This window comes from Hypomesus transpacificus, chromosome 10, assembly GCF_021917145.1.
Source record: "Hypomesus transpacificus isolate Combined female chromosome 10, fHypTra1, whole genome shotgun sequence".
Taxonomy (NCBI): domain Eukaryota; kingdom Metazoa; phylum Chordata; class Actinopteri; order Osmeriformes; family Osmeridae; genus Hypomesus; species Hypomesus transpacificus.
Window position 1 is genome coordinate 14165043 of NC_061069.1, and position 14703 is coordinate 14179745.

The following is a 14703-nucleotide window of genomic DNA, read 5'->3' on the forward strand; positions in this document are numbered from 1 at the left end:
CCCACGAGCTCTTATACACTGCTGGACACTCAGGCTGGTTGCATGCTGCCGCGCGTGGGCGAGGAGATACACGTTGTTTACCTACAACCGGACCCTCAGAAATGATCTGCAAAACCCATGCTGGATTGACCGAGCAGAACTCTAATCAATGGATTGGTTTTGAAATCGTTTAATAATATTATCGCTCCAGGTGGGCGCGAGGAAAGAAGAGTGAGTGCGCGCCTCAGTGTGTGTGAAAGAGAGTGGGTGAAAGTCGAGAGAGAAAGAGAGAAAGGAGAGAGAGAAAGGAGAGAGAGAGAACAGGAGGGAGCGGGCGGGGAGGGTGGGCTAAGGGGGAAGATATATTCTTTCAGCAATGGAACTCACAATGGAGAACCTTGGCAACATTCACGGTATCTCCTCGCACTCACAGGGGGGAGATCTCATGAGCTCCTCGCACGCGCGACCACCGCCGTCCTCCTCTCACCGGAACCTGGTCCCGCACGGCCACGGCGCGCGGTCAGCGATGGTTTCCAGCATGGCTTCGATTTTAGAGGGCTCGGGAGGGGACTACCGAACAGACCCTTCGCTGTCCGGTCACCTGCACCCGGCTATCAGTATGTGTGAGTCCAGTATGGGTCTGAGCAACACGTATACTACACTCACTCCTCTCCAACACCTACCTCCTATATCCACGGTTTCCGACAAGTTCCATCACCCACACCCACACTCCCACCACCATGCAGCCGCCCACCAGCGGCTATCTGCGGGGAACGTCAGCGGCAGCTTCACGTTGATGAGGGACGACCACCGTGGGCTTGCGTCCATGGGCAATCTCTACGGTCATTACCCCAAAGAGATGTCCGTGTCCGGGATGGGCCATGGCTCCCTCTCCCCGCTCTCCAACGGCCTCGGTTCTTTGCACAACTCCCAGCAGTCGCTGTCGGCGTACGGTCCCAACCCTCACCTCTCCAGCGACGCCAAGATGCTCTCTCCGGTGTCCGGGTTCGAGTCCCACGCCTCCATGTTGTCTAGAAGTGACCAGGAACACCTGGCCAGGAGTTTGGGAGGCCACGGCCACGGCATGATCTCCAACCTCAACGGGATGCATCACCACCCGCACAGCCACCTCCACTCCCAGTCCAACGGAGCGGTGATGCTGGGAGACCGGGAGAGGCACGGCCACGGGGCCGGTCAAGGAGGGGGAAATGGGGTCCAGGCGGAGGAGATCAACACGAAGGAAGTAGCTCAGAGGATAACGGCTGAACTGAAGCGCTACTCGATTCCCCAGGCGATATTTGCCCAGAGAATCTTGTGCCGGTCCCAAGGAACCCTCTCGGACCTGCTACGGAACCCCAAGCCCTGGAGTAAACTGAAGTCCGGCCGGGAGACCTTCCGGAGAATGTGGAAGTGGCTTCAAGAACCGGAGTTTCAACGGATGTCTGCTCTCCGCCTGGCGGGTAAGACCCACTTGCTCCCCTCACCTTCCTACGTGATGTGGGCTATCACAGTAGCCTGTGGTACAGACTCACAAATTAACGTTTTGTTGATGCGGGGTTGATATTGATTAAATCAAAACTTTGGAAAATAGACGTGCTCCTTCACATAAACGAAGGTGTTAACTCTAGGCTTTAATGATATAAAATGTAGTCTACATCTTAAAACCAAACTCAAAAAAGTTGCCCAGAGAACATTCAGATCCCCAGAGATTATGGCCTGAGAGATTCAGCACCACGGAAAGCGCATGTAACCGCACACAACGGGAAGCGTATAGCATCAACTGCCTGAGCTTTCAGCCAACGGTTAAAGCTATAGTTTTCTTCCGTGACAATGTGTTTCCACAACCTGTGACATGACGCATTGTCTAGCTATTGCCAGAAACGTGACTGCGTGAGAGACTGAGCGGTGGGCGCGAGAGATCACTGTCTCTCACACAGGGGGTGTGAGGTGAAGGTTCTAGAATCAAGGACCGTGCACAGGCTTCACGGACCCACCCCGTAGACTGGTGATACATCCACGACACATCAGATAATCACAAACAATCACAAACTGGTATAGTTTCTCGTCGTGCCAGCCTCTGATAATCAAGCGTCCATAATTGAAGCAGGTACCTCATAGTGTTTTGTGCTTCCGTCACGAAATTAGGGTACGACACGAAAGCTGTAATAAGCAACCTACACATGCTGCGCACGCTAGGCCCTGCCAAGCTCGTGCAGACGTGTTTAGCCTACTAGCTTTGGACAACTAGTTGCACCGGAGGGGAGGGGAGAGGAGCGCGTCAGCGGGGCGCGTGACCCCTGGCTAACTGATCAATAGGCCAGTTCCCACTCTCCCTTTTAAATGTGGCATACGGATCGATGCCCGAATTGGAGCTGAAAGACGGCTATAACCACACGGTCGCTTCGCCTTTTCATTTAGCCCGCTTTGTAGTGAGAGCGCTAAATTTAGACAGAGCAGTGATTTCTCTGATTCGTTAGCCTTATTGAAAAAGCCTTAAAGCCAGCGTTAAGGTAGCCAAGGTGGAGGACCACCTCAAACTATAAATCATTTTCCTTTAAAGACTCAAGGACATTACATGCTCTCTCTTTAACATACACACACACACCCATACACACACACACACGCACGCACACAAACACACACAGGCTCACACCACACATACAGTTTTCTCTAAACACTGACATGCTAACATGACTTAAGGGAGAGCTTGTATTGTCACCATACAAGGTTATTGCGTCTTAAGGTTGTGACCCCTACTGCCACACTGATAGGTTTCTGCATCTCACTGTTGTGTATAACTATCACACTCAGAAATATCACCATTCTGCTTTTATCAACATTTACATCATTATTGCTTCTTTTGATGGAATGGTGTTACATGTGATGTATGGGCATAGAAAGATAGATAGATGTAAAAATGAAGATGGATAGATAGATTCAGAGATAGATGGAAATAGGTAGATAGATGTAGAAAATGAAGATGGATAGATAGATAGATGGATAAATAGATAGATTGACAAAGAAAAATTGATAGATAGAAAAATGTGAAGGTAGACAGATAGAAAATTATTAAGATAGAAAGATAGATAGTAGAACCCCATTGCAGTCAATGCGTGAGTGTCATTAATGGTGTAGCTCTGTCCTTTTTCTGTTTGCCTGGCTTTGCACATAAGAGATCAATAATGCTGCTTCCTTTACCCAACCCCCACTCTCTCTCCTCTCTTTCTCCCCTCTCGGATTCTTCTCTTTCTTCCTCCCATCTCTCCCTCTCTCTCCCTGTCTCTCTCTTCCTCCATCTCTCCCTCTCTCCCTCTGTCCCTGTCCTCTCTGTTCCTCCATTTCTCCCTCTCTCCCTCTCTCCCTCTCTCCCTCTCTCCCTCTCTCCCTCTCTCCCTCTCTCCCTCTCTCCCTCTCTCCCTCTCCCCCTCCCCCCCCCCCCCCCCCCTCTCTCTCTCTCTCTCTCTCCTCTCTCTCTCTCTCTCTCTCTCTCCTCTCCTCTCTCTCTCTCTCTCTCTCTCTCTCACTTCCTCCCACCCTCACCTCTCTCTTTCCATCTCCCTTCTTTCATTCTCCCTCCCTCCCATCTCCTTTTTCCCTTTTCTCTCCTCCTTCATCTTCGTGGCACATCACCAAAATATCACCCATCATGCATTGTGACGGCCCTCTGGCCGCTGGCTGTTGATTGGCTGAGGATCAGGGGGAAAACAAAGGAAAGGACAAAGGCATTTAGGGGATTCCATCTTTATGAAGTCAGAGTTCCACACACACACCTCCCCCCCCCCCCCCCCCAGCAGAGCTGAAGGTTAACATGGAGACGGGATTCTCATTCTGTCCGTGATTTCATGATCAATCCATCAATACTGGTTGTTTGTTGATGTGAATATGCTGGGTTTCAGAGTACAGACTGGTAGTTTGGAGCATTTGGACAACCAGTGTCCCTGGTTCGAGTATGGGCAAAGTATTTGCAAATACTTTGGGGAGCGCTCGATTTTTGCTTTTTGTTCCGTTAAAGAATAGAAGACCCAGAGAGTTGAACGATGTAAAACGTGTTTTCAAATGTTTTCAATATCTCTGTCTGTTTATATCTTTCTAAATGTGCTTTGGTCCTGCTGTAAGTAAATAAACTGTAGAGAATCTGTGCTGACTTAAGGGCAGGTCTCAGACCAGTGTAGATGGTGAGTCTGTGATGCTTGTGGTCAAAGAGGACGTGGATAAACTGACCAGTGATCTGTTCTTAGGGCGAAAGAAAGATCTATTCACAGCTCCTTCACCCTCTGACATAACAGCTGCCACAGCGACTGTATGCGTTATATACAGGCCTTGTTTACATTTACATTTAGCAGACGCTCTTATCCAGAGCGACTTACAGTAAGTACAGGGACAATCTCCCCGAGGCAAGTAGGGTGAAGTGCCTTGCCCAAGGACACAACGTCATGTGCACCGGCCGGTAATCGAACTGGCAACCTTCAGATTACTAGCCCGATGCTCTACACCCCGCTCAGCCACCTGACTCCCCTGTTTTTCCGCCACCCCCACCCCCCTGTGTTTCCCTCACTTCTTGCGGCTCCTTGTGTTGGTTTACTGTACGCTGTGTGTCATGCGGGATCTGTCATACACACCTACAGCTGCACCATCGACAGATGCATTGAATGATTTAGAGGAGCATCACTTCATTCATCGGATTAAGTCTAAACCTACATCATTCCGTTCTCACGGCAGTATTTCATTAGGAACTTTCGGAAGGGTAAATAAGGAAATGACACCACCACGACTGAATGTAAACAAACCCACAAACTTGGGTGGTGTAGAAATAGCGAGGAGACCCCAGAGGTAGGGAGGTGCTATTGATCGCGTGTCGGCGAGTTTGGGCTTTGTGTGAACAGCTAGATAGAGCAGGCGGGTGTGAGGAATCGATAGGGACTTTAATAATTGATAAGTACGAGAGGTAGAGGGAGATGAGGGGAGAGGCTGTGGGAGGTTTGTACGAGGGGGGAGATGAAGGGGGAGGCTGGGGGAAGGAGGCTGAGAGGAGGTTTGTGTGAGGAAGAGGGAACAGATGGTTGGGGCAGAGGGAGAGAGAGGTGGAGGAGGCTGGAGGGAGGCTGAGAGGACCTGTGTACAGGGGGGAGAGAGGTGGAGGAGGCTGGAGGGAGGCCAGGGGGGGGGGGGGGTGTGAGCCCCTGTACTGTGGTAACCAGAGCCAGATATGTGGTGAACAGAAACAGCACAGATATCACAACCCTCAACACAATCGTCAGCCGGTAACACGCTGCAGGGGAAAACATCCACACCACAAGACTGACACCAGAGACTCATGGATGGCAGGAGCTGCCATTAACCAGATCAATGATGGGGCGAGGCGTGATGGAACAGGTGATAATACGCGGCAGGGATAATATAGCCCTCAACACTGGGACGCCTCAGAAAATCTGGAAGCTCGTGAGATCTTTACAATCTTTTTTTTTTCTCCAAGAGGCAGCAGAGTATAACAGGGAACTGATGTATTCATGAAGCGATCTGCAGACAAAGACCTTTTTAGAGGCTGGTTGTAGAGTGTGTAGGCCTGGGAGCTAGCTGGTAATGTTCCCCTTTCTGCCCATGTCAGCAAAACCTCAAAGCAGTCCAGGCTTGTGATGTCATTTGATTTTAAAGGTTGCTATGGTTTATGGTCTATGTAATGCATCTTTATGGTGGCACGCAAGCACATTTCACTGCCTGTGTGTGTGTTTGTGTGTGGGTGAGTGTGAGAAATGGAGTAAGAGTGTTTGTACGTATAGATGAATGGATGCTGTTGTGTGTATGAGAAAGAGAGTGAGATAATGTGTGTGTCTGCATGCATACTGGTGTGTGTGTGTGTGTGTGTAAGAGAGAGAGAGCGAGCGAGAGAATTAGAGTAAAAGTGTGTGTGTCTATGTATGTGAAATTGAGTGTGTTTGAATAAATGCATGCTGATGTGTGTAAAAAAAGATAGTATGTGGTTTTGCATACTTGTGTGTATGTGCGTGAGAGAAGGAGAACGAGAGAGAGTATGTGTGTATGCATGCTTGTGTGATTGGGTTATAGAGTGTGTCTGCACTATACATTGTTCAGGCTTATCTGACTCGCTCTGAATCGGTATCGATTTCCTCTCCTCTGCTCTCCCCTCCCTCCCTCCCTCCCTCCCTCCCTCCCTCCCTCCCTCCCTCCCTCCCTCCCTCCCTCCCTCCCTCCCTCCCTCCCTCCCTCCCTCCAGCTCTGGCTTTGCACCAACCAGCAAAGCAAATCCTTCTCTCTCCCTCCCTCCGTCTTACTCTCCCTTCCTCCCCCTCTTCGTCTCCATCCTCCTCCTTTCCCTACCTCTCCTCATCAATGATAGTCTCTTCTTACTACAGTGCAAACATGTGGTCGTCAGGAGTTTCCCCAGTGCTGAGCAACACAGTCAACCATCACATAATGCCGCATAGGCTATAACACAACATTTGTGAAACAAATTAATTCACTCATTAAGTCCAAGCGCAGTATATTTTAACCGTATAATAATAAAAAAATCTCTCTTTGTTGACCATCGGCATAGCATAGAAAAGCAAGTTAGATGCATGGGAAAACACATGCACTAAACGTTTGTTCTAAACATCTCAAGTCAACGTCAAGTTGTTTTAATAGCATGTTGTGAAGACAAAACCGGCATATTTCTTAAGTTCACACACATAATACAAAACATTGAGTGGACTTACTGAAATTACTGAAAAACAAGCGAAATTACAATGCAGACAGTAAATGCTTCTCGTTGCTACGAAAATTCGTGTGTATAGTGTGGGTGTATAGGCTACCTGAAATCAAATCAAACTCTGTCAGTGTAGGCCTGCATCTCTTAGAAGCAATGTCACAACGGGCTTCACAGGTGCCCCACAACACATGCAGACCACGAGTCGCTGTCCGTGGTTCGCAGAGACTGCGGATAGCGTTGCCGTTGCATGGGGAACGTCTGTGGGTTTTTATGTCAACGGTTACTACAATCAGAATTAATTTACAGGCTCCCTTACCTCTGTCAGCTCTTTGTAACCATGAAACTACAATGGCCCATTTCACGGGAGTGTTGGGCTAGGTGTTTGTGTGTACGCGACGCGTGTGTTCTTTCTTTCTGTCTCGATCCTTTTATTCTTATAAAATCCATTAAGGCTTGTGGTTGATAATTCGAATATTTGTCAAGACAAATTGTCTGAATGCTTTTTTTTTCATTAGAAAATGCGAAGACGAATTAATTAATTAATAATTTTCTCTATTTACTTTGCATTGTTGCTAAATTGTATGGAATTCGTTCCCCTCTAATTTAGAAGAAGTCGACAAACGTTTAAAGTATCAAAGAACAAACATTTAGACCTACTAAATCTTCAATGAGCAATCCAATGAGCAAGATTTGTTCAAAGCCAGTTTTCAGCCGGTCGAATAAAAATAACCTATCAATTGCATTTTTCAGTATACTGAATAGGCTACAGAAAACATATTTTTCATTTATTTTGATGCTTATAATTATTATCCCAAAAAATCAAATGCGGATGATCGTCTTTCACATTTCATAAAGGCCTAGGCTATGTATAGGCCCTATTTGATGTTTGATTTAACAGCCTTTACTCCTCCGCTGTCTCATGTATTTAGCCTACTTGAAGGACAGAACATTTTAAACGAATTTAACGTTTACATTTACTGTATAAGCTATTAGACTGAAGAAAAAAAGCCACAGTTGTCATTATTTTTTTATATGAAGGTTGTTCTTAAGACAAGACAAAAAGCACAAACACAAAGCTTGACGCATAAGCCAACCTCACTGTGTTTAACAGGCGACCAGATAATTGCCGTTTGCATGCTTGTCCTAGATAAGAAAGCACCGGATTTGCGTCGGCAAATAAACGAAATGTCATCAAATAATCAATCTGCAGTCAATTTTTGCAGTTTATTGTACAATGAAGGAGCGGTTCCGCCACAGCTTTGCCTTGTCTATGTGGGAACCTGAGCGTTGATTTCACAGCAATGAAAAGGACTATGATCAATATAATCAATGGACCGTGCATCCCAGACAGAGTGATTGACGTGCCTGTTTCTCGCCTGCAGTAGTCCGGCCGGTGCGGGAGAAGGCCCGTCTCACCGCACGCAAAGCGCGATCACGTCCGTCGGTCCCGGCGTCGGTCTCCGGCCCACCGGCTAGCAGCACGGTGCGGTTAGTTATCAATCTCACATGCAGCCCCCCCCCCCCCTCCTTCTCCTCATCCCTCCCACCACGCAGAAGTTCACCTATATCACAGCATGCACTTTGCATGCTTGAAGTGTACCTTGACAGGACTCACAACAGAACTGCTCTCAATGCTGTTTAAAATCTCCTCCCTGCCACACACAAAATGTCCTTAGCCTACTAGGAAACAAAAATCTACAGACTAAGAGAGGCGCAACTCCCAAATCAAAAAAACAAAATAAGTTTAGTTATTTATACATTTAAAAGCTACTACAATATATATGCTACAAATTCGACCACAGGAAAATGTATATAAATATGATAAAACGTTTACACAAATCCCACGTCCATAATAACAGACACGTTCGCGTTCTGTTGCATCCGTGTTTTTATTTGAATCTGTCCTGGTCAACGCTAAGCTAGGACGCTGGAGTGGAAGAATTGAATCTTCTCTCCCTGAATCACTGTCAAAACTGTCATTCCATTTGGCTTTTAGTTAAACACCTCATGTCAACATACTGTATTTGTTGAAATATACAGTTTGCAGTTCCACATGTTTTGTGATTTAATCACAGACTGATATCCTCCAACTGTATCAATCATATTTTATGTTACCATATGTGTCGAGATATAAAAAATAATTTATATTTTCTGTCACAGAATATAACCTTCTCTAAGCTAAACCCTGTAGCTATCTGATGGTTCTCAACTCTACTTGGGAGAGGACGGCAGGGTAGTTCCAGGCTGTGCTAGTGCAGAGGCCTGGGCCAGCCCCACCTAGCCTTAGTGACTTGGCTAGGTCCTGTCATGCTAACACACCACAGCTAAGAAACCGTGCGATCGCTAAGCCAGTGCACCTGCCACCCTGCCGAACACACACACACGCGACACAGGCATGCAAAAACACACACACAGACACACAGTCCAAATATCTAAGTGTAAATACCTAACTCTCTCCGAATGTGTAATCCGGCAGTGATTACTGCGTTAATGACATTGTCTTGACATGTAATTACTCTGTAATATGGTGATAATTGATTTGTAATTTACATTGTAATAGAGACTTTTCAAACAAAGGGAATTAGGGAGGGAACTCTTTTCGACACTGCTCAGGTCAAGATGTTTACCAAACATCACAGAACACCAGCTACTTCAACATCAAACCATGGCTTCAAGACAACGCGGGGCACGTGAAAGGCTGATCAGCATTTGTAGGCCTCCTCTGCAATTTTCTCCCCTCTTGTCCTCGTCCTCGAAGCTGACCTGTTAGGGACCAGAGAGGTGTCAGCAGCCGGGCTTAGGCCCCAGCCCTCAGGTCAACAGAGGGTTGCTCTAACAAGAAGGGCCCTCCTCTCTCTCCCCAGAGCCTCTCATGTGGAGTGAGTGTCTTACTAGGAGACTATGGGGAAACATTGAGAATGGACCTGTATTGATTATCTGTAGATGTGTATTGATCCTGGATAGAGCTAGGGTCTCGGTTGCGATGCTGTGTCTGGTTTGGGCTGGGGGCCCGTGCTCGTCGAGGACGCCGTGTCCAGTGGTGCTGGTCTGGGATCCGGCCCTTCTGTCTTCGTCTCATGGCGTTGGTGGTGCTGGTCTGGGATCCAGCCCTTCTGTCTTCGTCTCGTGGCGTTGTTGGTGCTGGTCTGGGATCCGGCCCTTCTGTCTTCGTCTCATGGCGTTGGTGGTGCTGGTCTGGGATCCGGCCCTTCTGTCTTCGTCTCGTGGCGTTGGTGGCGATGTGAGAAGACACAGCTGATCCTCAGGAGGAGTATAGTGTCAGTGGAGTATGATCACAGAAATGCTTCTGTTTCTCCTCTATCCATCCATCCATCCATCCATCCATCTATCTATCTATCTATCTATCTATCTATCTATCTATCTATCTATCTATCTATCTATCTATCTATCTATCACCTACCTTCCAACCAACCCTGTGTGACATCACATCCTGTCGTTCCTGCAGCCTGGCAGAGCATCCCAGTCCAGCTGAGCACAGTTCCACGTTCCACGTTTCGCGTTGCATCTCAGCTGATGGAGGAGAACCAGAATGGTGTTGGCGTTGTAAAATGGCCGATGGCATGAGTTGTTTCAAAACAAGCATTACGTATTAAATTATCACTATATTAGCGCTAGCATTTAGTCATTACATTAGAGAGTATTGAGTTTGGGCCGTGGGCGTCACTTAGGGCCCCTGGCATGGCCAGGCCACGACCAATTGAATAAACGTTCCATGAAATGGTTCTGAAGCGCGGATCAATCGATATGGGGACTATCAATCTGAGGGGCAAATTAAAACAATGGAGAACAACAAGGAGGGAGAATGGATGAAGAAGACTGGAATGGATGGAGAAGCACTGAGAGAGAGAGGGGGAGAGGGAGAGGGAGAGAGAGAGAGAGAGAGAGAGAGAGAGGAGGGGGAGAGAGAGGGAGGGGGGAGAGAGAGAGAGAGAGAGAGGGAGGGAGGGAGGGAGAGAGAGAGAGAGAGAGGGAGGGAGGGAGAGAGAGAGAGAGAGAGAGAGAGAGAGAGAGAGAGAGAGAGAGAGGGAGAGAGAGAGAGAGAGAGAGAGAGAGAGAGAGAGAGGGAGGGAGGGAGGGAGGGAGGGAGGGAGAGAGGGAGAGAGAGGGAGGGGGGAGAGAGAGGCAGGGAGAGAGAGGGAGAGATAAAGCAACACTGTGTGAAAATGTGTGTGTGAGAGTGTGGGTAAAGTATGTGGGAGTGTGTGAGAGAGTGTGTGTCTAAATGTATGTGAGAGACATAGAGTGTGTGTGTGACAGAGAGACAGAGAACAGAAGGGTAAGAAGGAGACGTGAGAGGTCAATAGGTTAAGCCATCACTTCATTAGATGAGTGGCAAAAGCCTTGTAGGGATAAACTGTAACACATGAGATGTGATTCAGGTGTATCTGTGGTTTAGATAGAGAGACTGTTTCAAGGAACCCCCAGAGGGAGGCTGTGCTTGGCTGGAACCACACAGAGAGACACTGGTCTACCCTCTGGCCCGCACACACTCGCTCTCTTTTTAGAGGTTATTATCTTACAAAACACAGTCAAACATTACACACACCCCTGCCCCCTCCTGCATACACACACACACACACACACACACATACTTCTATTGATCTTCCTCACTCAGTCAAATCTGTTTACTGCTGTTGTCTAAACCAGCTGTAAAGTCATCAATCATTTCCATACACCACCTTTACATCACAGCCAGACCCTATCCTTCAATCATCAGACCAATCCCCCCCCTCCCTCCCTCTGACACACACACACACAAACACACACACACACACGCATACACACAAGTAAGGTTGTTAGAATGCACCAGAGCCATGTTGTAAGAGAGGCATTCCTTTGTCTCTTCCGATGTCCACCTCCATAGCGCTCTGACAGTCTATCTCAATACACTTCTTTTGTTCCCGCGGATAAACAATTTCTTCTCCAGCTGTCTGTCAGGTGCTCGCGCTCGTGTGATACTCCCTACCGTGACACACCAGCGCGCGCTCAAGCAATTCCACACACATACACACACCGTATACACACACACACACACACATACACACATACACAGATACACACTCTCTTTCTCTCGCATACACACTCACACACCGCGGGCTCGCGGATCGATGAGGATCGATTGGGTGGGGAAGGGAGCCCTGATTACTGGACCACGTGTTCAGGAGAAAACCGCGGAAAATCGATCATTGCAGCTTTTAGGGCAGCAGAACTGCACACTGTCTCCACCAACACTACCTAGGCCTCGATGCAGAGCACAGAATCACGGCACCGCGCGACCCGTGTTTTAGCGAGCCGACTCCACCTCAAATCAGCTTGACCGTTTAAACCAGTATCCTAACGCACAGGCTTACACTGGCTCTAGATAAATCATGCGTCAAGTAAAACTCACTTATCAGTTCTCTCAATAACGTAATGCTCTTCTGATAAAGCAAAGTTGTCTTTTTATAGACGGTAGGCCCCACTGTCTCACTCACACGCACCAGTCGCACGCATTTTTTTACTCTTTCGGACACAAAGTCAGGACGGATACTAGTACAGTGAACTGATGTATTTCTCTCTCGCTCCCTCTCCCTCTACCTCTCTCTCTCTCTCTCTCTCTTTCTTTTTCTAGCATGTAAACGGAAGGAACATGGACCAAGGGACGGGAGAGAAACATGCTTCCCAAGAAACAGCGATTGGTCTTTACCGACCTGCAGCGCCGCACACTGGCCGCAATCTTTCGGGAAAACCGGCGACCCTCCAAAGAGATGCAGATCACCATCTCCCAGCAGCTGGGTCTCGAGCTCTCCACGGTCTCCAACTTTTTCATGAACGCTCGCCGCCGCTGCCACGACCGCTGGGGCCCCGAAGGTGCAGGGAGTTGAGCACGGGCACCGGGAGTGTGCACGGCCATAATCACGCGCACGGTCATGGAAATAGCAACAACAATAACAACAACAACAACAACGCAACTTCCTCTTCCCCAGCACAACCGGGAACCTCATCCTCGTCAACCATCTTCTCCAAGGCCTAAGCGCGGGACTGTTTGGGCCTAAACTAGAGGCTCCAAACACGGAGGTATATATCGCGACGTTTTTTGGGGAGATTTTTTTTTTTACTCGAGCCCAGCGCTAACACTCCTGATTCACCTCGTTCTGGTCTGAAAACAGGCCGGAAGTTGGTTGTCTGAATCAGGTTTGCCATCCACTGTTCTGACACAAAAATGTATTTCGTTTTTGTGACGAATATAACCCATGATCATTTACGTGTATTTCCCTGCCACCTTTATGTTAAAACCAAAGAATATCTAACAGGTTTGAGATTGGTGTAGGATTATAGGTGACTGTAAACCTTCACCTAAAATCATTTGGCTGCAAACCAAAGAAAATCCAGAAAGTGACAATGAGAACGTCAGTTCACGATGGTCCTTCTAAGAGAAAAGATCTCTTTCTGGGTCAATTTGTTACAGCTACAGTAGCCTAAAGGCATAAAATTGCTTCGGATCAGTCCAGAAGCTCAAGTATTTTACCAGCTGGTAACATAGCATACACCCCAAGATAAGACAATGGTGATGGGGCTGACTGCACAGACCTAGTGTGTGTAACAAGACCATCCCTGTTAAATCAGTCCTCTCCGTCTCAGAACAGTCACCTTCAAACACAACACAAACCTTTCCCTGAATGTGTTTGTTTGTCTGTGCGAGCATGTGTGTGTGTGTGTGATCTGACACATCTTCCCAAGGGTGTGATTTCTCTGCAGTGGTCTGGTAGCTTCTATGCAAGAGCAAGAGTGCCCTCTGGTGGTCGTTCATGATAGTACACCACTGAGGGATGGCAGGAGCCCCTGTAGCTTCATCTATCACAGATCCCCCTGCACACACACACACACACACACGCACGCACACACACACACACACACACACACACACACACACACACACACACACACACACACACTCCTGATCTGAGAAGGACAGGACTGGTACGAAACAGTTTATCCTCTGTGGTCTCTTAAATCTTTATTTGGACAAAGTCTAATCCCATCTCCACAGAGCTGGAGACTGTGTAGCCAACTGAGCGGGTATTTTCAGGTTACAAAGAGAAACAATCAAACTGGGAAGTTACTGGACTAATAATATGAATAATAATAATGATAATAATAACGGTAATGCTATTGTCAGTGTGTAATGTGAGTGTTGTAGGTGCAGGGAGTAGATCTCTTCGTTCTAGTGGCCAAAACACAGAGGTTTAACATCACAATATTATTCCGAGTGCCAATGATGTTAAGCCTCTCGGTGATAATCAGAGAGAACGAGTTGCAGCCTTCTCCCTCGCCAGGGCCCCCCAGTGGTCGGCCAGTGCCATAGCAGCAAGCGAATCATAATGTTTACCCCAGAGGAGGTGAAGGTGAGGGGGCGATACGGCCATGTCATACCTCACAAGAACTATCTCGTTGATATGAATCAGTGCTTGTGAGGAGTGATACTGAAAACTAAAATGTAAATAGCTCTTTCTCAATCTTGTCCCCTTCTTTCTCCCTCTGTCTTACCGTCCCACCCCTCTATTATCTTACCCTCCCTCCCCCCGCTTTCCTTCCATGGTTTCTCTCTCTCTTTTTCTCTCTTTCTCTATAAAATTGATGCGGGTAATACAAGTACCACAGGCACAGCGTTTCTCTCTTGTGACTATGTGCTCTGTTGTGCTACATGTTTATGTAAACAAGCACCTTGTTGACAAAATGTAAAAAACGAAAGAAAAAAAAACTGAAAAAAAAGAAAAAAAACATAAAAACACTTCAGAAAAAAGCGTGGATCGCCGTGGATACGATACGGACTGGTGCTGTGACCGAGTACGACCAGGAGGCATGCTGAAGTGAGACTGTGTGCATATTTGTATATGAATCCTTGTTTGAGACAAAAGACTCCTGTAGCCGTGGCAACGGGACACCTAACCTGACCCCCCTCCCCTTCTGGTCTCCAACCTCTCACCTCTGAAACTGACCCACAATGCACCATGCCG

At 47.7% G+C, this 14703-nt stretch overlaps 1 protein-coding gene across 1 annotated transcript; it reads left to right on the forward strand.

The window, feature by feature from the left end:
- Positions 1-355: 355 nt before the first annotated feature.
- Positions 356-12719, forward strand: onecut3b (one cut homeobox 3b). The gene is given in 4 exon segments (XM_047028166.1): positions 356-1439; positions 12318-12337; positions 12340-12559; positions 12661-12719. Coding segments are annotated over 4 exon segments (1383 nt in total).
- The last annotated feature ends 1984 nt before the right edge of the window (positions 12720-14703 follow it).